Consider the following 25,398-nt stretch of genomic DNA (forward strand, 5'->3'; position numbering starts at 1 on the left):
TTCTGCCCACGCCTGCACAAAAGCAGCGTCGCTGATGGCGTTGGCAGATAGTATAGTAGGTTGAAAAAAAGACTTCAGTCCATCAAGTTCAACCTTTCCCGCGTACCAAGTTCTAAAGTTCATCCAAAAGAAGGCAAAAAAAAACCTTACTTGGGGCAATAACCAATTATCCCACAACAGGGAAAAAAAATCCTTCTTGATTGCGTAGCAGCAATCGGATTACTCCCTGGATCAACTTTCTAATACGCCTGTCCTTTTAGCCAATGTATAGGTTTTATGTATATCTTATGTGACTTCTTTTTTTTTTTTTTTTTCTCTTTATAGGTAGTTATGGGCAAAAGGAAAGAAGCCAGTCCCGTGACTCCATCAGGCCATGGAAAAAGATCAAGACGAGACACCTCGGAAGAGGAGGAGGCGACTCCCTGTGTTTCTTCTGATTCCGACAGCTACTCGCAATCTGTAAGTTAACGAGAGATTTTTTTTTACATTTATTATTATTATTAGATTTTCATTTTAAATGATATATACAAAATGTTTCTGTCTCCTGTCATCCAGACCACTGCTGAAGTTGGAATCGTTGAAAGTATCTCGCTGAAAAACTTCATGTGTCATTCAAACCTTGGACCGTTTCGTTTTGGGCCAAATGTCAACTTCGTGGTTGGTAACAATGGAAGTAAGTCTAATATTTTTTTTTGTCTCGTGTTGGTATTTGACATATTTTAGTTTTCAGAAAGTATTGTAAGACGTGCCTGACGAAGCATCGTTTAAGAAATGTACATAATTAATTTTCCACCGCCCCCTCCCCGTGCAGAAAAACGCAGCTATCCATTTCTTTAAAAAATAACCAAAAATCACAATTGGGGGAATAAAACATGGATATATAGTCCATTTCTGTACACAAACAAAAGGGTTAACGTTTCCATGGTTTTTTTAGGTGTATGAATAGTGCTTTCGTATTTTCGCATTGTGCCTGAAGCGATCTGGTGTTGCGTACGATGTTTTTCCCATACATGATTCTAAGCCGCTTTCTTTTCCTTCTGTAGGTGGAAAGAGCGCCGTTCTGACAGCTCTCATCGTAGGCCTCGGAGGAAAAGCTGCTCTAACCAACAGGGGATCCTCGATAAAGGGATTTGTAAAGGATGGACAGACGTAAGCTTTTCATATTTTGTCTATTTTAATGACTCGGCACCTGTAACATTTCACTTGGACGCATACTGACAAATATTTAGCACTTCTTACTTTGTGGGTGAACACACTGAATATCGTACGTTAGAGTCGGTTTATTTTTGTAGGGTGGCTCACAGCCATTCTACTTATGTCTGTGTTTATTAAAGTTATTTGCTTTATTCTTTGCAATAGCTCCCTGAGTCATTAAACTGTCCCTTTAGGTTCCAGTCCCTATATTTTTTCATTTATTCTGTAACTTTGGAATGCATTCAAGGGCCACCACGTTTTAATTATTATGTATTCTTGGTTAACTTTTTACAATGTGAAACGTGTGCCCTAAGGGTTATGAATGGGTTAAACAGAAATAACACGATCAGAAATCTCATGCTACACATCAGGGTTAAGTCGATCAAATGACACCACAGCAGAATGTATTTTTGCCTTAAAGGTCCCGTATCCTGCAACGCTCATTCGGGTTTTAGTTGGGAATTACACTCCAGCTTATTCACTTCTGCAATATCGTTTTTCTCCAGCTCTGCAGATGTATCCATTACATTAAGAAACAGAGGACAAGATGCGTTCAAACCTGAGGTTTACGGCGACTCCATCGTAGTACAACAGCATTTCACAACCGATGGCAATCGGAGCTACAAGCTGAAGAGCGCTACAGGTGCAAAACCACTTTATATCAGAAGCATGCCTTCGGGCGTTTCGTAATTTTATTTTAATGTCGAGTCTCAGAGACTGCTTGATTTGTCTCTGTTTACAAGTCAGCACTTGGCCTTCTGTCCTAATCGGCCAACCATGGCAAACTTTGTTAGTTCAAATATATATTTAAGTAAAGTGTGTTCTTAAACAATTCTGATTTAATTATACATTGACTGCATCGATCAGTAGGTATATGTGATCAAAAGAGCTGCCACATTGTAACCACCAGGTAAGAACCTGGAGATCTGTACCTGATTCCAGGTAGCCTTTGGTGTAAAGTTGTATTGTTGCTGTTTTAATTTTTTTTTTATATAGTTACATAATTATATAGGCTGAAAAAAAGGCATGCGTCCATCAAGTTCAGCCTTTGTCTTAAAAAATATCTGTCCATGTAACTCTTCTTGCCTTCTAAAATACTATTTGGCTCTCAAATTCCAAATGGAGTCCTCCGGCTCATTTTAGAACAAGCCCATGTATACTGCTCAATATCTACTTATGTGATAGATGGTTCAATGCGGACTGATGCCTGCATGAAGGGAAGAAAGCTTAATACCAAAATGCCTTTTGCTTTGTCTGTTAAATTCTTTTGTTTTTCTTGTGTAGGAGGACTGGTTTCTTCAAAAAAAGAGGAGCTTGTAGCAATTCTTGATCATTTTAATATCCAGGTAAGAGATTTCCATTATATATGGTTACTGTAGTTCCATATGTGTACATATAGCATCTAAACCAAAATCAAGTACATGTAATCCCATATGGGCACGCTTACAATCATCCGTGCTGTGAGTTCACAACCGTGCAGCATTTCCAAAGCGTCTCTGGAGTTTTAGGTGGAAACACACAGATAAGGGCCGCTCGGTACGTCGTGAGACCTGACATCATATACAACAGCTGTATAGAGGTAGAACCAAGCTAGTGCTGTCTATAAAATAGCAGGGGTATTCAAATGGAGGTGCCCGTGTAAAGGCGGGTTAGGAAACAAAAAGTTGCAAGTGTTGTGTCGCTAAGTTGTGTATGTCGGTTCCTTTCTAGTGTTTAATAGAAGGGGTGACTTATTTGATTATGGTTTTGTAGGTAGACAACCCAGTGTCTGTTCTGACTCAAGAGATGAGTAAACATTTCTTACAATCCAAGAATGAATCGGATAAATATAAGGTAAGCCAAATACATTTTCCTCGTTATATTTTTATTTCATTAAATATAAAAATCTTGTCTTTAGTGGAAGGTGCCTGGTGGACAAGCTTTTAATGTGTTAATTTACTGAAAGATGTTGCCATGTGGACCTGTGGCTTTCCCCCCCCCCCCTTTATTAGTTTTTCATGAAAGCGACACAGTTGGAGCAGATGAAGGAAGATTATTCATACATCATGGAGACAAAGAACAGAACGCACGATCAAGTTAATTACGGTGTCGAGGTGAGAGAAGTTCTTTTATTAATAATGGGAAATTCCACTTAAGGTTATTGCATTCACCTGGCAGTATGGACACCTTGCCTAAGGCTATTTCAGAAATAACCAGTGATAGAAATAGATTTACCTTTTTATAATCAGTTATGTGACGTGTCTTAACCCTTTAAAACCTTCATGCTGGCATGAAAAAAAAGTGGCCCCAAAACCTGTCCTGACAGCATGGGTCACGCAGAACTTTTAAATGGCTCGTGTTCTGAATGCGCGCGATGCTCTATTAATGTAAATTGGTCCCCGACTGATCAGCAGCACTCAATCAGCAGCCTCGTCAAAGGAACCACAATTGACCACCCTAGTGCCGGATACATAAATCCCTTTTATGTATTTAAATGTTTCTATCGTATGTCTCCTGAGTAACTTTTAACTTCAGCTTTTTAGAACCTATTTAGAACAGATATGTATGAAAATGTTGAAGCCCTGAATATTTATTGGTCTGCTGCAAACCTTTATAGCAGACAGGCGGCTGCACTGTTCTTTCTTTTCACCTACAACTTTTCTGAACAGTGATCACGATAGACAGAATTCTGAATGACAATATGCAATACTCCTATCAATTTTTTCTCTTGGTTTTCTAAAACTTAGACACTTTTTTTTTTTTCTTTAGTAGACGTAACATTTTATTAGTAGCGATGCTTTTTACTATATGATAAGTTACTCTACCTACTTAGTCTGATTATATATAGCGTTCTTGATTGATTTTTTTTTTTTTTTTGACTGGTTTATAAATGTGTGATTTTGTTACAGAAATATCGCGTTATATTCAGTAAGCTTTTTCTTCCTAGAGGCTTGAAGAACTCCGACGTGAGTGCAGAGAGAAAGAAGAACGTTTTAAGAGTATTGCGTCCTTGTCGGAAATGAAGGAGAAATTAGAAGATTTAAAGCAGAAAATGGCATGGGCGGTGGTGAGTGGTTTTAAAATGAATTTACAAGATTATTTCCCACATAATCTTTTATATCCAAGTTTATTCTCTTTATATGGCCGTGCAATAGCATCATTGATTCGGTAAACAAAACTGGTTGACTGGTACTGCTGTAGACAGATGATACAGATGCGCTTTCTGTTATGTATGCAGTTACACGCTAACATTTATTTTTCTTCTGTTTTCTGTTGAATCTTCACTTTAGGTGATTGAAACTGAAAAAAAAATGTCTCCGTTAAGAGAGGAAATCATAGCAGAGGAAGGACGCAACGTCAAGTACGAGCAGAAGATTGGCGAATGGCAGGTATGTAACAGCAGCTAAGAGTCTATGCCTTGTCCTTCATCGGTAGCAGAAAAGTCTATTGAATCTCTTTTGTGTGGCAGCGCTTTAAAGCATCATCAACCATATGACTCTCCCTTTAGGGCAAAGTGAATACCGCAGAGAAAGCATTCAGAGCCATACAGGAGCGACTGGAGAACATCAGCCAGGAAGCCCAGACATTGAAGCCGCAGGGCATCGCCCTAAAAGATGATGTCCAAAGAAAGAAAAGATCACACAATGAAGCAGAGGTAATTTCTCTAGTCCAGTGTGTCAGATATTTCTTTTACCTAAATGTCTGTGACCAAAGATCAGTCAGAACCACAACCTCTAAGACTTCTTAAATAGGTTATTTATGGAACAAAGCTTATGTGTATATATATATATATATATATACAGCACCCATCGATGACAGATGGTAGCAACAAGATGATGAAACTTGAGTGCTATGTGGTAAAGAGAGTAGATGTATATGGGTAGACAATAGAGGTGGTCTCCATGTCCTCTGAGTTTGTTGGGGGTTTTTTTTACCCTTATTTCTATAATCAGTCAGGTTGAAGTGATTACTTTTTATGGCGAGGACATGTCTATAGATTTGACTAGTACACATGTTCCTGCCACATGTTATGCCTAATGTGAAAGTATACCGTATTGGCTCGGATATAGGCCGCACCCTAAAAGTTAGGTGCTTTTTTTAAAGAAAAAAGTTTCTGCCCCCCTCGAGATATGCTGCCACTCTGTCCCGAACATGTACCCCTCCGAGATATGCTGCCACTCTACCCCCCCCCCCGAGATATGCTGCCACTCTGTCCCTAAGATGTCCCCCCCCGACCAGACTTACCGGTGCAGACTCCACGGGGTCTTGCGGGGCCGGCGGGGGGCATCTACGCATAACGCGTATTCAACGTCCGGTGCCGGCACTTCCGCCGTGGGAAGTACCGGCAAGGAAGATTGTTCGCGCAGACGTTCAGCGGCAGCGGCGATGCGAGCAGAAACAACCTCCGCTGCCGGCACATCTGCAAGATGTGCTTTAAAATCTCCCTTGCCGGCACTCCCCCCGTGGGAATTCCCGGTAAGGGAGATTGTTAAAGCACATCGAGCAGACGTGCCGGCAGCGGAGGTTGTTTACGCTCATCGCCGCTGCCGGTGACCGTCCGCGCGATGCGCTTGGACAATCTCCCGTGCCGGCACTCCCCCCGTGGGAAGTGCTGGCAGGGGAGGCTGTCTGAGCGTATCGGGGAGTAGGATACGGGTCCCCTGCACCGCTGTGGGGGATCTGCATCCTAACCCCGCTGCCTGCCCGACGCCCGGGACTGCATGTCCCAGCCATCGGGCGCTAGACCCCGAATATAGGCCGCACCCTCACTTTAAAGACTTAAAGTGGGGGGGAAAAGTGCGGCCTATATTCAGGCCAATAAAGAAACCATTGATTTCTGACAGTGTTTGCAAACAGCTTTTACATATTTAAACGTTGTGTTCCACTCTGTGTACTTATACTGCGGTATGGAGCCTCTGTTATCCCAAATTATGTGGATGACTGGCTTTGCAAATAAACCATACAATTTTACGATGCTAAATACTGCCTCCTACCACTTGTTTATATAATTATGCTACTTCAAATATGAATGCTTGAATACGAGAAGTATTGCTGCTGCAGTTTCCATATATTTTTATTTTGTTTCATTTAGGTTATTTATAACAGACATCGAATGGAATTAAAACGCCTACAAAGAGATTCTGAGCAGCTCTCCAAGCGTATTGAAGAGCTACAAAAAAGGTGCGTTCCTTGGGAATCCACCGACGACTCTTTTACCTGCTCTTCTAAAACCGCATAGCAGTAACCATCTCGCCGACCTCTGCAGATGTAGAGGTGCTTCTCGGCCCATGACAACAGTAACCCAACGTTACATTGAATTTTTTTCTAGCGCAATGTCTTTTTGCCCTTTTTAGCAGTTTGGCTTTAATTTTCTTTATTTCTAGACGATTGGCTACCTTTTTTTTTTAGTAGACTGAGAATGAATTTCCCTATGCTAGCCTTCTACCTCCTATACAAGCCCTCTAATATAGGCATAGAGAGAAGATCTGCATGGTTGTTTCAATAAATCAATAGGGAGCACATTACACACAATACCGAGAGGCAAAGGCATTTAACATATCCTAGCCCACTCTCTCCTTACCGTGTGTGAACCCAGTGAGGAACAACGTTTTTGTAACGGTCTGTGGGTCATAACTTTACTACTGTCGGCCACTGCAGGCTTTTTGTGTATCAAACGGGTAGACATAAGCCTATCCTGAATATAAGAAAAGACCAAGGACCGAATAATGTTTGCCTGTAAAAGCTCCAGACTAGATCAGCCTGCGGTCAAACTCTGTTTCTATTATTCGTCATAAACGTTAGTTGGACGAAATGCCTGTCTTGTTTTAGTCCATTTGAGGACGTGGACCTTACCGGGGGCTTGCGCGTTTGTAGCTTCTTACGGCAATGTAGGTTACCAAAATAAAAGGCGGATGCAGTCGGGTTAATTTTGGGTAGCTGCTGTTTTTCAGTGCGGACAGTATGTCTGAAGAGGAGAAGATGGAGCGCCTCAAAGAAGCCGCCTGTCTGAAGGATAGGCTGAAAGCTCTCCGGGACCAGGATGTTACAACCACCCAGCAGATTGAGCAATTTCAGCAAGCGGTTTATAAATATAAAGAGGAACGCACTAGACTTGGGTATGTATGTAATATGCCACAACTTATATATACATACATACTGGGTTAAGTGTGTATGTAATTAAACTTTTAATCTTTGAAAACTTACCTGGAGACCAGTGGCGACTCTAGAAACAATATATAGGGGGGGCACACAAGATACCACAGTCAAACTGGGGGGGCATTAATAATTTCCACCATTAAATCATACCACTGAAAACACACACACATTATATGTATATATATATATATTGCCAAAAGTAATGTGCTATGGAATGATACTTGTGTTATTGGGCAATACAATACTTGATCATTCAACATGGGAAGCCTGAAGCCACAATTTAGTAAGACTAATCCTTGAAATCCTTTAAACACAATACCTTAACTTTTGCACTAAATGATTTCAGGGCCTAATATTAGATCCTGCTGCTGAATACATTGAAACAGCACTGCAGGTATTAATCAACTGAACAAGACATACAAATCCTGTATTTGCAGGTATACATAAATAATGTATGGAAACATAGCATAGCAGATATGGATCTACAGAATAACACAAAAACCCAGCTTTGCAGGTACAGATCAATTGGAATTCACATAAAAACACGGCATTAAAGGTATATTTAAAACCCCCTAAATTACAGGCATAGATCATAGGTTGCACACCCCAAAGCCAGCCCTGGCGTCCACACTGCCCACATAGAACCTGGCCAGCACCCAGATAACACACATAAGATTTGCCATCTTTGTCCCATATACACCCGGCCTGTGCCATCTCGGTCCCCAAGGCTCAAACATCCTGCTAGTGCCATCTCTGCCCTTCCACAATTATACATCTATGATACACACAATCACATTAACTCATGCTCTCCCTCATTCAGACAAATCATCCACATATTAACTCATGCTCTCCCTCATTCAGACAATTCATCCACATATTAACTCATGCTCTCCCTCATTCAGACAATTCATCCACATATTAACTAATACTCTCCCTCATTCAGACAATTCATCCACATATTAACTCATGCTCTACCTCATTCAGACAATTCATCCATTTTAAGAAACTACGCCCCTTGGAGCTTCAAATGAGGGGCAACATGTATTTCTAGGACAAAAGTTGAGTGCACAAATAATGATGGAATATGTCACTTTGGCTAGAAAATGTTTTTTCTATCCATAGCGACATGTTCATTTGTGTCTAGCGCACTCCAGGTTTGTACTAGAAACACATACACAATACACAATAAACATTGTGCCATAATTTGTGCCATAATTTAACTTCCTACATGAGCAGTAATGCCACGTCAAGGCTTCAACCCTAATTACTGATCATTCACACGCCTTTTATATCTCCATTCACTCGCAGAAGCACACACCATACTTTCCATACATTCACTCACAGAAGCACACACACCATTCTTTCCCTTTACAGTCCCAAAGAAAGGTAAAGGGAGAAAAAAAAAAATCACTTTTACAGCAAAAATAAGTTTTGCAGTAAAAATGCAAGGCGCTCCAGGGATGAGATGGTTACTCACGTACCGCATGGGCTAAATGGCTGATTTTAATAATATTTGCAGTTCCAAAGGATTTAAAAAATTGCCTCCCTCTACCGTTGGCTTAATTTAACCCCATGATCAAAGGGATCATGGGATTAAAAATTAGTATCGGCCCTTTTTTAAAAAGGGAATGTGACTTTTTATAGCTATATGATTGCTGTGGTAACATTGGCTACCACAGTGATCATTTAGCTAGAATACTTAAACTTTTTTTTATTTTTTTTAAGGTTTAACTACTTTATGTTTAAATCATTTGCTATATACCGTTGGACAGGTGAGATAATTACCTTTCCAATGGTATATGTTGGAGGTCTGTAGCTGCTTAGATGCCTGAGATACTGGCATCTAAGCAGCATGCCCCCATACCGCTTTAACTGACAATTGTCAGTTATTAATAAAGTTGCGCGGTGACGTCATCGCGTCATTGCGCGTGCCGTCACCGGCCGGCCCCGGTGATGCCCTTCAGTGTGAGGGGCAGATCGCCGGGGTAGGTGGTGATGGGGGTCCACAGACCTCCATCAAGGTAAGATAGTGCTAGTGACGGCATGGTGCCGTGGTTAGCACCTGACTGGGACTGCTAGTGACGGCACCATGCCGTTGTTAGCAGTCAAGGGGACTGTCCTGGATGGCTCCAAATTCGGCGGGGGGGCAACAGGGGGGGCAAGGAGTATCCTAGGGGGGGCAATTGCCTTCCCTTGCCCCCCTGTAGCGACGCCACTGCTGGAGACTAAACGTGATTGCTCTCCTACCCATGACTCTCCAGCATGTTCACTCACGACGTGGAAGTGTCTTTAGCTCGCAGTCGTGCAGGTGCTTGTAGTGCGAGATGTCATCGTGTAAATGGTGTTTGTCCCATAGTGAAGCTGCGGGATGCTGAAAAGGCAAATCACAGCCTAGTCATTTTTATTTTTGGGAATATTTGTTTTGAAACCTTAACTTCCATGAGGTCAACTTTTAAACTAAATATCTCTTTGACCAAACCCCCCCCCCCCTGCAATCTGTAGTTGTAATAAATATAGTTTTATAGTATGTATAGTTTAATTATCTCTATGAACAGCTGTGAGTTAGGTTACGATTTATCTAATAAGGGGGCTGATACCCTTGTTGAACTGGTCAATAATTCCTCAGGATTGTAAACTTGCGAGCCGGGCTCTCTCCACCTAATGTATCGGTTTGTCTTAGTCTGTCAATTCTCGTCTTGTCAGACCCCTTGAATTTATGCATTGTATTAAGCGCTGCGTAGATTGTTGGCGCTATATAAATAAAAATTGATGATTATTTATTAATAATAAATAAATAATAATAATTCCTGTTTGCTATATATTTAATTGGGGATCATAGCTGTGAAACACCACAGGCATCTTGAAATTGGACTAGATGCTTCACCAAGGCAACTTGGAGAATAAATTCAATAAAAACAAGCTATCTTATTTTTTTTCCCTAGACATCATGAGCTAGAGTTGCTCATGGAATCTTCCAAATTTAAACTTGTCCATATTATTCTGATTTCCCCCAAACTTCTGTCTAACGTATAGGTCAACTTGCTGAATTTTGCTGGCAAATGTATAGTTAAAAATTCCCTGATCTCTGCAGCAATGAAGAACGTGATCAGAAACATCTGTTGGAAAAGACCAAAAGGCAGCTGAAGGAGTTTCAAGACAGCAAAACTGACCAGTTGAAGAGATTTGGACAACACATGCCTTCCTTTCTTGCAGCAATCGATGATGCTTGCAAACAGGGTCGCTTTAGGAGGAAACCTGTAGGACCGCTGGGTATGTATATTTATATAAATGTGCGTGTTTAAAATTTGCCTTTTATTTATTAAGTTCTAACAAGTTAATCATGGCTTCCGATTAAAATGGAGCTGGTAACACGTACATAACAGTGATAGATTAACACATACGGACAGAGCAGGAGCCGAGAACCCTGCCCATGAGCTGCCGTCTAGCTGTATGGTAGTTTAATATACAGTTCCTGCCCAGAATGATTGACTTATGAGGGCCTCACTCGTGAGCTTACAATCTATTTTTGTCATTTCTTTGACAGTCATTGTAGAAATGGCAAGTAAGAACCATTCTGCGCATTTACCTGATATAAATACTCTGACCGTAATCAGTCTTTGGCCTTATCTTAAATTCAGCTAATGCCTGTCTCGTGCATGTTTAAATTCCCTCGCTATATTAGCCTCTACCCCCTTCTGCTGGGAGACTGTTCCTCTTATCTACCACCCTTTCAGTAAAGTAGAACTTCCTTACATTGCCTCTTACTCTCTAGATTACGACCCCTGTACCTTTTAAGTATCTTCTCTCCTCTCTTCTTTCATCCAAGCTGTACATACTGAGATCCTTAAGCCTTGACTGATCTTGTTTATTGTGCAAGAAAAATACTAATTATCTCTTGAAATAATTCTGCATTTTATATTGGATTTTTTTATTATTTATTTATATTTTTTTCCCCCCTGAATAACAGGAGCCTGCATTCGCCTCAAAGATCCAGAACTTGCGCTCGCTGTTGAAAGCTGTCTGAAGGCGCTGCTCCTGGCGTTCTGCTGCGATAACCACCAAGACGAAAGAATGCTGCAGTCCCTCATGTCCAAACACTTTCCTCCTGGACAGAGGCCGCAAATAATCGTCAATGAGTTTCGGAACCAACTATACAACGTTGGACAACGGTGAGCTTTATTACGTTAACTGTATCGTCCGTATTTAGTCTCTCGCTTACCGCGTGACAGAGGGATAGAAATGTTTCCGTTCTGCATAATTCCTCTTACAGTTTTTATTCTAAAGCTTAACCTTTTTATATTTCCAGAGCTGTGATGCATCCGGAATACCCAACACTACTGACCGCGTTGGAAATTGATAATCCAGTGGTCGCCAACTGCTTGATTGATATGAGAGGCATTGAAACGGTGCTGTTAATTAAGGTATGAGTATCCGTGTGCTCATATCCGCCTATCCGTCTAAACCTTAAACTCTTTTCATTCGTGTTCCCCCTAATATCGTTGGGTGTCTCCATCCGGATATTTCCAGTGATCAAGGTACATTTTCTGTAGCTATAGCATTTTTAACACTTCGTGTATTTATTTGAGGGACCAAACTCTGGTATAAGCTTCTCAGGCTTAGCTGCATCTTCAAGGACATTTTAAGAGGGTTCGTTACTGATAACTATTCTTCCTAGATGGGGATCTTCTGGAACCCCAAAAGTAAAGGAACCCCAAAGTAATGAAAAAAACAAACAACTTTGCCATACATTGTTTCTGTGTCTTTTTACATGAAGATGCCAGGGATTGTTTCTCAGTTTTTGTCCTCTTAAGACAGTCTATCCATCCTTAACGTTCTGTTTATCATAAATAGAATGAAAGCATCTATTACTCTTCGTCTGGGATGTTGCCTTCAAACAAAAGCCCGAGTCGTTTTCCAGCATTGACTTTCTGCGATCAGCCTGCTTATCCGTAACGCCGGTTTGCGTCGGTTTCTTTCAGAATAACAGTAAAGCGCGAGAAGTAATGCAGAAAGGAGCGCCTCCTAGGAACTGCCGCGAGGCCTTTACAGCGGAAGGAGACCAAGTGTTCACAAACCGCTACTACTCGTCCGATAACAGCAGAGCGAGGTTCTTGAGCAGGGACGTGGAAGTAGAAATAAGGTTGGTTTTTCCCTCCCAATTAAGCCCTGGACAGCAAGCTGCAACCAGACAAATGAGGAGCCAACAACCTCAAATATGTGCAAACAGGGAAAAGAAAAATGTCGGTGCGCTAAGCTAGTCCCAGGCTCAAAACACATTTGTATTATTTGAGGCTGGGGATAGCTTAGCGCACTGACATTTTTCTTTTCCCTGTTTATAAATGGGATAGGCCCTGAATCTAAGACAAGATGAAGGACTGATAGGTTTGAGTCTCTACAGCAGGAAACACTTGGAGAGTAGACGGGCCAAATGGATCTTAGCTGTCATCAATTTATGTGTTTCTAGTAATAAATCAGATACGTTTGCACGCTTCTGTAGTACTGTTCAGGCAGATTTGTAAAAATGGTTGCTACTTCTAGTTGAACATCCTATTTGCCTTTTTTTATTTTTATTTTTTTATAGTTTCCTAGAGAAAGAAGTAAGAAAAGTAACATCAGAGTTGTGTGCGTTGCAGCAGCGTATGCGTGCGCTTGAAAGTGACATCAGGCAAAATGAGGATCACATGCGCCAATACTACGCTTCAAAGAAACAAATACAGGTGAGTTGTGCATTTTGAAGGTAATTTGCCACTCAATAGTATTTTGTTCGTTTTATGAGCGTGGAATTCATCCATACCAATAAAGTACCCATAGTGCATTTGTTATTTGGAGGGAATAGCTTCGTTCTTTTTCGTTCTTTTAGTTACTCCTAGTTGCTTTGGTTTGTGTCGCATGTCCAGCTTACGCCTATGGTGTGATTCTCAATTGGACAAGTTTCGATTGAATGGAGAGAGTGAGATAAGATCGTTTGTAGATGTTATAGATTCCAAAGCCCTTTAGATCATTTGGTTGCCACTAAAAATTCTCCGTGGCTTTCCACAACCCGAGGTCAAGGAATTGGTACAAATGAAAACTGCATGCATAAATAACAAGTTCTCTGAGCCTCTTTGTTTCTCGTTGTATTAATTGTCTTCCTTTAACTTGATATTTGTGATATTGTACTAATTGTCCTTGTCATTGGAAATGTCCCACAGCCCCTTTTTGGCCAGTTCTGGCTCAAAGGCATTCTCTCTGAAGCTAGTCCAGCCATAGATCTAGGGTATTTCTTCAAACTTAACTTTTTTTACTTTACAACTATCTGGGTTTTGTTAACAGCATGGATTTATTCTCAGGGATTTTGCTCTATAAATCAGGCTTTCATACTTGTCCTTTTTACACAAATTGGAGATGAAACCAGGAAAAAAAGTACAATGTATGCAAAACAATTGTTTTGATCGTATATGCTGCAGTGGTGCTTTGGTGGATCGACAGCAAATGTTCTGCCCCCCCCCATTTATTTAAAAAGGGGAAAGTGTTATTTTAATGGAGACACTTGCACATCATATACTTTAAAGTATATATGATGGCTGAAGTTGTGTTGCAGACTGTTTAATTTCCTTGTTAAAGGCGTTTTGCTCTAAAAAGGAGTGCACATAATATTAGGCACCGCATGTCGGGCCGTCCTGTATGTCCTCTGTGTTCCCCATTGCCAAATGTTCTGACTGCTGTCGTTGAACGCTGCTTCTATCCCATCGATCATCCGCCTGCCCCTTCGGTGCCCTGCTCACCGCATCCCAATGCTATAGACACTACTTATGGGATTGTGAGAAATAGATTACGGGACAGCTACACCCCTTTTACATATTAATTTGGTACTTTAATAGACATTTACGTTTCTTTGGTGGTGTTTTGGGCTTGTGGATAACCCTCTCTTACGTTTCATATCGTGAATGATTTTCAGATGGAAGCGCGGGCACTTTCCACACGTATTACGGAGTTGGAGAATGTGGAAGAGCAGCCGTCCATAGACATTGCAACCTTGGTAATAAACGTATTTTTTTTTTTATTTTTTTTTCCCCTGTTATTTTCATACCTACGTTCCTCATTCTCTCTCTGACTGTAAGGCTTAAGCTATAAGTTTATCAGTATATAAATGACCTAGACGTCATGCTTTGGAAAGATACATTTTGGCTAGGCACCATCCTTCATGCAGGACTTGGGAATAATATTCTGCATACGTTGAGGGAGAGGTAGAAGACGCTACTTAAAATAAGCAATTTGATTTTATTGTTAACCGTTATGATGCTTATGACTCTGACAATCACCCCGAGAAATTTATTCTGGTTTTTTTCTGATGCTGAAACAAAAATGCTTATAATGTAAAAACGTATTACTATATTGTCCTGGTTATAGGCTGCACCCTTATAGTTTGGTGCCATTTTAAACAAAATCTATGGTAAGAAAAAAATGCAAATTAGTAGAAAGGTAACAGTATTTTCTCGCTCACTCTTACTCATGGTCTCTCAATGAGACTCTTTTAGTGTCCCTGTCTCCAGTGTGTGTGTATATAATATAATATATATATATACACATACATACACTGTCTCCGCACAACCTCGAAAGCATAAAAAGCCATACGCATTCAGGATTAACTTAGAACAAAAAACACTGGGGATTCCGTCACACTATATGGCCGTATGCTGCTTACCCCACCATTGTGTCAAAGTGCTCCAGTTTTTTTGAGTCCTATCTAACTTTTCATGGCTATATTTCAGTGCGTAAATTGCTTGAGCGTCCCTTTGGGTAACAATGCGGTGCAGTCCCACTGATTGAGCTCCTCGCGAAGCAATATAGCCCTGAAAAACTAGATAGTACTTGCCAAACGTTGGGGTACTTTGACATCAATGGGGTAAGTAATATATGGCCGTGTAGTGTGATGGAATCCTTAAATTCATGCCTTAGGTGGTTTTTTTTTAATGGTATGCTCTGAATTCTCCCTTCTTTCGTTGCCTCCAGTTCTTCTTTCTTCTTCCACTTCTCCTCGGTATCGACTCCATTGATCAGGACCCCCAGAGCATTCCACAAAAGGGCAGAGTCTCCGCTCCTCTTTTTTTGTCTGAAGGTTGGTACTGCGGCGCAGGTGTAGTCTCTCCCGCGTTTTCTTCCAACCCGGAGAAGCAGAGACTCGGCCCTTTTGAGGAAGCACTCCGGGACGCCTGGTTAAAGGAGCTGATACCAGAGAGAAGCGGAAGAAGAAAGTAAAAAAACAAGAAGCAGCGCAGCTGCCGGAAAATAGACGGAGACGCGGAAGCAGTGACGGCACGGGAGAGGTAAATCCGTACTGCTTACCATCCTAAATATCTAAACCCCGATTGCAGGTTGCACCCCAATTTAGAGATTTAAATTGGGGAGTTGTGGCGTATAATTGGATTATCTAATTGTTTTCCTTTGCCAACTGCTGAGCGTCTGAACGTTAAAAATCTGCTTTCTCCCAGGAGTCGCTGTCTGCAAACTTCCATTAATGTCCTGGAGAGTCTTTCTGCTTCAGTTAGTGTTCTTACAAGCTATTACTGCACCGAGCAGCTGAGACTCGGCGTGCCTCTAAGCTGTTCTTCACATATCTTTTCACTCTTCTGTAGAAGTGTTATTATTCTATTTGCTGCAAGCACCGGCCTCCAAAGGCGGCTTTAACCCACAAATAAAAAACACCAGTGAAGCCAAGGCTGCCGTCTGTACCCGGCATTCATTCAAAACCGCATTAAATTACATTGCCGTCAGTTTCAATTTTTAATCATGGCTTTCAAGAATTTATTAGCAGGACGGTTTAGGGTAACATTAAAATATCCTCTCCTGATGAGCGACTAGTATTCTGGGCTTCCTCGTTAAGCTTTTATTTCCATTTGTTGGCAGAAAGTAGAGTTTTTGTTTTTTGGGTTTTTTTTAGTAAAAATTCCTAAAAGATATTATTTTAATGGATTTTTCCAGGAAGGCGAAGCCCAAGAAAACCAGAATAAAATAGAATATGTTAAAAACGAAATGGAGCAGGCGTTGGATAAACTTAAGGAGCTGAAATCTTCGCTCCAAGCAGCCGAGCGTCAGTATGATGAGATCAAAACCAAAATCAATTCTGTGTCTGAAATCGCAGACCCTATAAAGGTAGGTTGGTGGTCGGGGTTTACGGAACAGCCTACCCGGGAACCCTGCATGTCTGGCCTGGAGATTGTTCATCTATACCCGGCTGTGGGCAGCGGTGGTTCAGTCTGCCCGCTCCCAAACTTGGCATGGCAATCGCATAGACACTCTCACACGACGGGTACGATGATACACGATGGGTAAAGCATTATACCCTGCCTGGGGTAATACACCGCCAATCTCCTCGTGATTAGCCATGTTGTCTTACGCTAAAAATAGAGGGTTTCCACGCAGGAGAGAATGGCGTTAACCTGTTTCATATCATCTTACAGGAAGATCTTCACCAGGCGGATAAGGAAGTGGAAAACTGTAAACGCCATAAAAAGCACTATGAAGAGAAACTTAGAGAGCACTTGGAGGGAATCAAAAAACGCAAGGGGGAATTACTTTCCCAAGAAAAGGATCTTGAGGTATCATGGAGGGTTTTGCTGGGTTTTTTTCTTCTTTCCTTTTACAAGGAATAATCTGCAGTGTTTATATTATATATAATATATATAACAAACCAGTCACTACCTAATCTTCTGCTCTAGATCACTATTTGACCACGATAAGATGAGCTTTCTTGTCTTTTGCAAACACTTTCTGGATTTAATGCATAGAATCGTAACCGTTATATGATGGCAGCTATTTGGCCAATTTTTTTATTTTCTTGCCCATGTTTTTTACCCTCAGCAAGAGCCCAATCTTTATTTTGCTTGGCTCCAGCTAACAATCACTCCAGAGTAAAAACCCTTAATACGCTTAGGTAGGTGCGTGCGTGCGTATGTGCGTGCGTATGTGTATGTGTGTTAACCTCATTGGATATTCCTTTTCTCAATTTTCTTTTTAGGAGAAAATTTCTCAGGCCCAACAAATCTTTCCAGAGAGGTTAGAAGTCACTAGAAGCGCTAGGACCCTTGATGCAGAAATCATTCGGCTGAGAGATAAAATCAATTCTCAATGTCAGCTGCAGGGAGATAGGGATGAAATAATAAGGTAAGTGCATTTTCCTTCTCCATCAACAAATATACTAGGCGAGCAGGCATTGTGCCAAAAACCTGAGTAGGGAAAGTTCCCCCCCCCCAGCTCCTTTGTTACTTATTGGCAAAGAAATGGAAAGTACCATCTGGCTCCTTGCTTTTTGGTACTTCCAGGTATGCCTGTACTGCATAACGGTGGGCTCATCCACTTTAAATTATGATCCGGTATAGATCAATTGCTTAACGGCGATTGAGGCACATTATGTAAAAACTCAGGCATTTGCTGCTCAAATAAAAAAAAATAAAAATTGTACTGTCCTTTAGCTTTATTTATTTATTTTTCATTTTCAACCTTTAATTGATGTTTTATACACGTAACTCATAGGAAGTCTGTAAGAAGAGCATTTTGAAAGTTTATTTTAAATGTACAAAAAAAAAAGCACACATAGCTTTCCTCTAGAAGCTGACGTCAGATCTTTTTTCCTTTTCCCGTTAAAAGGCAATACCATGCTGCCAAAGAAAATTACCAAGATGTGGAAAGTAAAGTGAGGAATCTCAAAAAATTTGTTAAGTTGTTAGATGACATCATGGCCCAAAGATATAAGACTTATCAGCTGTTTCGAAGGTAAGGCTGCACTTTCTGCGTTCCTTTTGTCACACACCTGCACTTCAGATCCTTCTGAGATGCCGTCACAGGTTGCATTCTTAAATTAAAACACACGGTGTCCAAATATGTCAATTGTTTTTTAGTAAGGGAAAAAGTTGCATTTGATTCCAAAATGTAAAACAAAGCTTTCTGAATTATAAAAAAAAGTATAAAAAAACGCCTATTCTAACATTCTATTAATATTGAGCTCATAACGGAGATTGTTTTTGCCTGGACTACAAAGCTTAAATGGGCAGCAGATATACATTGTCAGTGTTACTGTAAAATCTCACATACAATGCCCCCCTTGCACTTAGAACATCTCTGGCAGCGATGGTGAACCTGTGGCACTAGTGCCACAACGGACACACAAAGCCTTTAGTTGTGGCACAGGGCCAGGTTGCTGATTGACAGGGCTGCTGGCCTTTGGGGTGTGTGGGAGGAGAGAGAGGGGCGCCCTTCTGTTTCCTCCGCTCCCTGCTGCCACCCATCTTGGTGCTGCCCTGACTGCCCAGGACTTCAGCAGGGTAAGCTTGATTTCGCATCAATTCAAAGGGACTCTTAAAGCACACCTGTCACCTTCCCCAAAACCTACATTTGACACTATGCAATGGTGCTGAGTGTATATATATTTATTTATTTATAATTGTACGCGTTCAGTAAGTCCATTAGAAATGATTTGGTCGAATGAAATGGTTCTTTAGTTTTAAAATCTTCAAAAAAAAAAAAAGCTCTAGAGGTTGTACCTCTTTAATATCAGCAGCAGCTGTATGCAGTCTAATTCATTTAGTTGTCTGTCTGAAGTGTTGTGCATTTTGCTTTTTTATTCTTCGTTAAATGATTTATTCCTTCAGATCTTCTCAATAAATCAATCCGGCTTATTGTAATGTCGATGAGGCATTATGTGGTACTGATAGCAGTGGCTTTATCCTGATGAGATGCGTTCCAAGAATCTCTCGATTTCTGAAAAATAACCAGTAATTCAATTTAGCGTAAAATGTCAATCTACAGAACCTAAACGTGCTGCTTTCTCAAGAGGTAGAAACATTTTGGAACTCTAACCAGGTTTAGAGAGGACCGGGAAAATCCATGTAAAGTATATGTGTAACGTAACCTCTACAGTTGGTAGGTAGGGCATTTCTTAATAACCTGATTTCATTAATATTGTCTCGTATTAACGGTGAAATCCGATAATCCAGCGCCCCAAACACAAGGGTAGCCTTCCGCTTTGCCTGGAAGTATATTGTTTGCAAACGTAGTCGCAGAGGTTCACTGACCAGATACCCTGGTGTGTTTAGTATTATGTGCTTGAACGTTTCTCTCCCGTTGTTCCCTAGGTGCCTTACTTTACGATGCAAATTTTACTTTGATTCCTTGCTATCCCAGAGAGCGTACTCTGGAAAAATATGTTTTGATCATAAGAATGAAACTCTCTCGATAACCGTAAGTAAGACAAGAAGTGTCAAAATTAATACTTTTGTCGGAGACGTAGCATTTTAGAAATGTTGTTTTTTTATGGCGTAATTAATTTCTTTTTATCTAGAGGGCACGCATGTAGCCATACGATATTTGAGTGGCATTCCTTACTTAATCATCGTTCTGAGCTGTTTATGGGAGAGGCAATGACGTATTCTTGTTTATTATCCCTTTCCTATAGGTCTTCATTAGCCAGAGTGTCCTTTCTGTGATTAAGACTAAGGCATTCAGTAGCTTACCACATGAGTAATTGGGGTTTACCTGGACTCTATGGGTGAAGCACTGCTTCCCCGTGTCTCTGGGGCAGGAGAGCGTGTATAGCCACTCCCCCCCCTATCCCCTCCCCCCTGTCGTACCACCTTGCCCCACCCATCACACAGTTAATCACCCCCTTTGTGTGTCTAGCCCCACCTCAGCTGGAAGCACTCTCTCAGAAGAGGGGAGGGCTCTGGGTGGCTGTCCCTGGGATGCTCCCCGGTATGATAAGGACTCGGTGTGCTTACAAAGAAAACAGGAATCTCCCTTTAACTCCACCACTAGTAAAGAGGGTCCAGAGCCAGCCGAAACGTGGCTCATTCTCTAAGCAGCCGTTTGTTTGAGATGCCTTTCACGCTTTAGGGTTATCTTTCATGTTATAAATCTTCTTCCCCAATGAGTATTTAAATATTATAACAATGTTCTCCTGCTAGTCAGAACACAAGTCTTGCTGACTCTTCCACCACACGGTGTCCTCGGTGCTCGAGATCCCGGAGACCGCACTACGGCTTGTTTTCCTTTTCTGCGAAACAACAAGAACACTTCTGATTAAAACGGCTTGGCAGCAAAACAGCTAATCTGTGTTATGATCACTGGGATTTGAAGGCTATCAAAACATTTGTTGATTAGTTCCAGGCTCAATTGCTTTTCCTTTTTGTTTTTCCTCTCTCTCCAAGTAAATCAGTAGATGAATGATTGGTTCAGCGTACAGACATTAATTAGTGTCACTGAGGTTGCAGATTCTCCAATGTCCCTTCTCTGTGCAGGATGGATGAGGTTTTATCCTGGGTCACCTCTGCAGGCAAAACCTAGAAATCCCTAGGATAACGTTCCCCCCCCCCCCCCCGGGGTATCCCTTACAACCCCCCCCCCATACTACGACAACATGCTGACAGCTGAATTCCCACATGGCCAAGCCAAAGTCCATTATCTTAATAAACAAGTATAATGAGAGGGTGGTCTTGCCCCGATGATGGGCCTCTGAAGATTAAGTGGGAAGTCGACATCAGGGAGGCCAAAATCATCATCACTGGGTGAAAGCTTCCTTCAGGGTTGACTCGCGGTATAACCTCGTACTACGTTGACTACGGACCTACGAGTAAAGAGTTTACCGGTAATAATATCCCTTTGTACTGAGCTGATGAGAGTGCAGTTAATATAATTGAAAGATCAATAGCCAGCCCTGACACCCGATTAATGGCTAAATTAGTAGGTAAAGTGGTTAAACCTCTGAAGCTGCTAATCGTATGAAATTGGCGAGCTAGCGAAACGTGTTTAGTTTTTCTCTCATTGCTGTAAGGCTTTGTGATGAAGTCTCGCATCTTTACTCAATTGTAGGTTCAGCCCGGAGAGGGAAACAAGGCGGCGTTGTCTGATATGAGATCGCTGTCTGGGGGCGAACGTTCATTTTCCACCGTGTGCTTCGTCCTCTCCCTGTGGTCCATTGCCGAGTCTCCCTTCAGATGCTTGGATGAATTTGATGTCTACATGGTAATGTTTGTGTTTCTTGTCTGAGATTAACATGGAAATATCGCTCATTTGTTAATCAGAAGGTGTGAGACGCACAAGTATATGTCTTATTGACACAAATAGCCTTTGTTATTGCCTTGTTTGACTTGGGATGATAACATTTGATGGTAAATGCTTTCTGCATGGAGCAAAAGGACCTTTTTTTAAAAAAAAAAAAAAGTTCTAATTTCATGCTAAAAAAATTATTTTTGCTCAATTTATTTGTTCTTTTGATTACTTGCGCATAATAGTGTTAAAATATCCACATCTGGATGATGTCATCTGATATTAAAAACAGATTAATACTACATTAGTGAATAGGCCAGTTTTTGATGAATGTGTATTATGTTTTTGGTAATACAGACACATCACAGAAATACTTAAACAATTTATTTACAAAAATACAAAAGTAGGTGATCAATCTGAACACTAATATATATATATATATATATATATATATATATATATATATATATATATATATATATATATATATATATATATAAGGTGCAGTGAAAAATACCAAAGACAAACTTCACATTTGTCTAAACAAAACCAAAATAGTGCTTGCGCCCCCTTATAGTAAGTGGAAAAAAATATAAAAGGTAATCAGATTTTATGATGTCTGTGCTTCTGCTATAACATTTATGCGTTAATGCTTGAGACGCACGCACACACACACCGTTAATAATGATAATAATATCTTTTATTTATATAGCGCCAACAGTTTACGCAGCGCTTCATATAATACATATATTCAAGGGCTATGACAAGACTAGAACTGTCAGACTAAGACAAACCGACGACATGTAATCTTCTGATCTGTTGCAGGACATGGTGAACAGAAGAATATCAATGGACATGATGCTGACTATGGCAGATTCCCAGAGATTCCGGCAGTTTATTTTGTTAACCCCGCAAAATATGAGGTAATTTGTCTCTTCTGAATTAGTTTTTAAGTCTATTCAAAATCCAGCCGAATAGGGTAAAGGACTGAAGTGCTGGGCCGCCCAGCAAAGCTTGCTAACAAGTTACAGCTTTTGTTGACGTGAAGTGTACGAACGCCAAGAAATAATATATATTATCCAACACCCTATATTGTATTTTATGAACCTTACTTTTCTCTATCCCCCCTTTATTACTGTGTATGTTAACCAGTTGGAAGCCTTTTTTGGCTTGCTAGTTTGACTGTTTTTGTACCATAGGAAATACATTGAAGAAAAAAAAATGTTAAAAGAAAAATCTATATGTAATCCTCTGTTAATCTGTGATTTAAACCAGCAAATGCGGTTGTTATCAACGTGTCCAAAATGCAGAACACATCACCGGATGCCAGGATTTCATAGATTCTTGCGCTTTGGGGGTTCGTTTTAATAAGGAATGAACCTGGAAAAGAAGCCGCGTTCGTTTTCACGAGCCTGCAGGGCGGTAATGGTGGAAGTATCGGCGTGAAGGATGCTTTAATCTTCCAGTTTGCTCTACTTATTCTTAGTTAGGAATTCCCAAACTACTCTCCAGTTACAAGAGTGTCTTTTATATCGGCTAAAATATTTGCGTTCATACTGTGAGTTGAATGTTGGTGCCACGTAAAGGTTTAATCCAAAATTACTGATGTCTATTTAATACATCTAAAAACAAGTACAGGTCATTAAATATGTCCGGTCTCCAGACCAACTTAATGAAATCTCAACACTAAAATACCTTTTAGTTACCATCCCCCCCCCCCCCCATTGTACTACATTGTTCTCTCAACCTGGAGTCGCAGGCGATACCCTTCTCGGGTGTATAAAAACGTATAGTCGCATTGGGGTCACTGTGTTTGCAGCTCGAGGCCCCTGTGGAGAGATGGTTCAGTAGCAGAAGATTACGGAGATTTACCGGCCGTTTGATGCAACCAGTGGTTCTAAAAAAAAAAAAATACCTCTAAAAGTTTGGTTGCAAGTCTTTAAGTATATCCTTGAGTGACTCTAGTGAGGAACCGAGGTGGAAAAGATCACTTCTGTAGATCACCGAGACCCATTCAAACGCGCTCTCAAATTGCCTTCCTGGATGATAGGTGTTTGTCTCGGATCTCTTGATGCTATCAGTTGGCCTGAGTGTATATAACCGATTTCTTCTATGCTGTAGTAGTTTCCCATATATTGTTGCAGCAATTTTGTAATCATCATAGATGCCGCTTGTGGATATCTTCTTGAGATCTCTGTCCTCCTGATGAGGAAAATGTTGTTTATGAAGCATGTTCTGTGTATTGAGAACTTCCTCTTCCAGACTGTGGACATAAATGTTAGCATATTGGGGCGTTTATGCGAGAACCTGTAGCGGTTTCCATTTTTTTGCAGGACATTTTTATTGGCTGTTATCTTTTTAAGGGCAAATCTACCAGTTATAGTATAGCATTACGGGTGTCCTTTGTGTCTTCTCTTTCATAGATGTATACCATTCTAATAGAGGTCTCCTGTGGACTCCATCTCTTCCAACCATACAGTGATATATATACACCATAATGTTACGGCTATTGCATATTTTACAGCCTCAGATTTAGGTACTTGGTGAAATATGTAAAAGATTTAAAGTTTAATTATACACCAGTAAGTACTTTGGACCCTACCTCTCTAGGGAAGTTAATTACTCATGTTTGTGATTAAAATGACCTCATCGTTTGTGGATATAATGGGCCACTCCATTGTTTCAGTTAGGAACATTTTTGTAGTTTTTTTGGTCAAAGATTATACTGAACCATACACTTTTAGATCACAATTCTAATGATGAACAACTGAGAATACATGAAATTGCAATAAAATGGGAATCTTTTTTGTTTTAAATACTGTTTAAATGTCGGACCCTTATAGAGACGGTAACGCCACTTCTATCTCTGCAGCTCCCTTCCGTCCAGCAGTCTGATCCGAATTCTCAGAATGCAAGACCCAGAACGGGGACAGACAACCCTGCCTTTTCTTCCGATAAATCAGGAGGAGGAAGATGAGGACTGAGCTGACCCAGCGGCTCCTATTAGGACGGAAGCCATGTTTATTATTAAATAGGGAAAGCTTAAAACTCTGCTTCTGATGATTGCATTATAATTATGCTATAGCAGGCGAAGCAAACATTTCTGTATATTCCCAAACCTATTGTTCGCTTGTACAGTGTAGAAATGTTTTGGTTTTTTTTGTGTCTTTTGTGTAAATCTATTTCTAGATGAAAGTTTAAATTATATTTTCAGTAATGCTGAATTTTTAACCTCTACTTTTGTGGGTTTTCTATACCGTTCTGTCCTTAACATTTGTACCTTCACCATCCGGATACCGTTTACAGTTGTTGAATGCTTTAAAGCTTTAACAGTTGCTAACATTTATATAAAAACAAACTTTTTGTCTGTGTAATTTTTTTTTTTTTTTTTTCTTCCTCAAAGTGCGTTAAGTATTTGGCTCCCGGAATAATGAGAAACGCTTCCCTTTCAGCCTCAAATACTTGTAAACGTATTCGATCTAATAATCTAGGCACATCCATACTAGTGACACAGCGTTTTATAAATGGTCTTACAATTTTATTAATGCTTAACTTTTGGAATTCACTCATTTATTTTTCAGTAAATAGATAATCGTGACCTTATCTTGAAAAAACATCTCAATTTGAGAAACACCATCTTGCTAGTGGTTTGTTTTTTTAGAATTTTTTTGTGCACCATTGATGCATTTTTGAGGGATTAAAATGTGTGGCGTTTGGGTCATTTGTTACCCTGAAGGTTAATAGAAAGAGGACTCCCCAAGTATCAGAGTTCCTACCAAAGTGAGCAGTCCTGTATGGAAACGGGCAAAAGGTAATATTGTAATAGTAAATACTAATTAACAAAGCAAGTGTGATGTCATCCGTACAAAACCAGACATTTTGCATTCTAAGTAGCTTATCGATATTGGCATGCAAAGTCTTGGTAATAAGTCATTTGTAAACGCGCACCATTGGTTTTTCACACTCTTATGATGTGTGTTTCTACCTTCTGGTTGAATTATATTGTGTATTTCTTATCAATGGCTGGTGACGAACAGACCTATTCCTGCC

The 25,398-nt window shown here is 40.5% G+C and overlaps 1 protein-coding gene across 1 annotated transcript; it reads left to right on the forward strand.

Annotated features, from left to right (window-relative positions):
• Positions 1-330: 330 nt before the first annotated feature.
• Positions 331-24,332, forward strand: LOC149288339 (structural maintenance of chromosomes protein 6-like). The gene is made up of 26 exons (XM_089491910.1): positions 331-459; positions 556-673; positions 1,044-1,149; positions 1,701-1,837; positions 2,479-2,540; positions 2,947-3,027; positions 3,186-3,287; positions 4,121-4,240; positions 4,464-4,562; positions 4,682-4,828; positions 6,266-6,354; positions 7,125-7,289; positions 10,421-10,599; positions 11,297-11,498; positions 11,636-11,750; positions 12,309-12,469; positions 12,911-13,046; positions 14,267-14,347; positions 16,291-16,461; positions 16,770-16,907; positions 17,327-17,472; positions 17,956-18,081; positions 19,440-19,545; positions 21,172-21,324; positions 22,174-22,271; positions 24,221-24,332. Exons 1-26 carry the CDS (start codon positions 331-333, stop codon positions 24,330-24,332), a joined length of 3,279 nt encoding a protein of 1,092 aa, XP_089348036.1.
• Positions 24,333-25,398: the final 1,066 nt, after the last annotated feature.

Source organism: Sceloporus occidentalis, unplaced genomic scaffold, assembly GCF_023333645.1.
Source record: "Sceloporus occidentalis isolate IW3139 unplaced genomic scaffold, rSceOcc1.0.p SCAF_52, whole genome shotgun sequence".
NCBI classification, from domain to species: Eukaryota; Metazoa; Chordata; class Lepidosauria; order Squamata; family Phrynosomatidae; genus Sceloporus; species Sceloporus occidentalis.

Excerpts from the sequence above, each read along its gene's own strand:
- LOC149288339 (XM_089491910.1), top strand. The coding sequence starts at position 331 with ATGGGCAAAAGGAAAGAAGCCAGTCCCGTGACTCCATCAGGCCATGGA. Across the intron at positions 13,047-14,266 it reads CTTCAAAGAAACAAATACAG|ATGGAAGCGCGGGCACTTTC; the intron begins GTGAGTTGTGCA and ends AATGATTTTCAG. Across the intron at positions 17,473-17,955 it reads GATAGGGATGAAATAATAAG|GCAATACCATGCTGCCAAAG; the intron begins GTAAGTGCATTT and ends TCCCGTTAAAAG.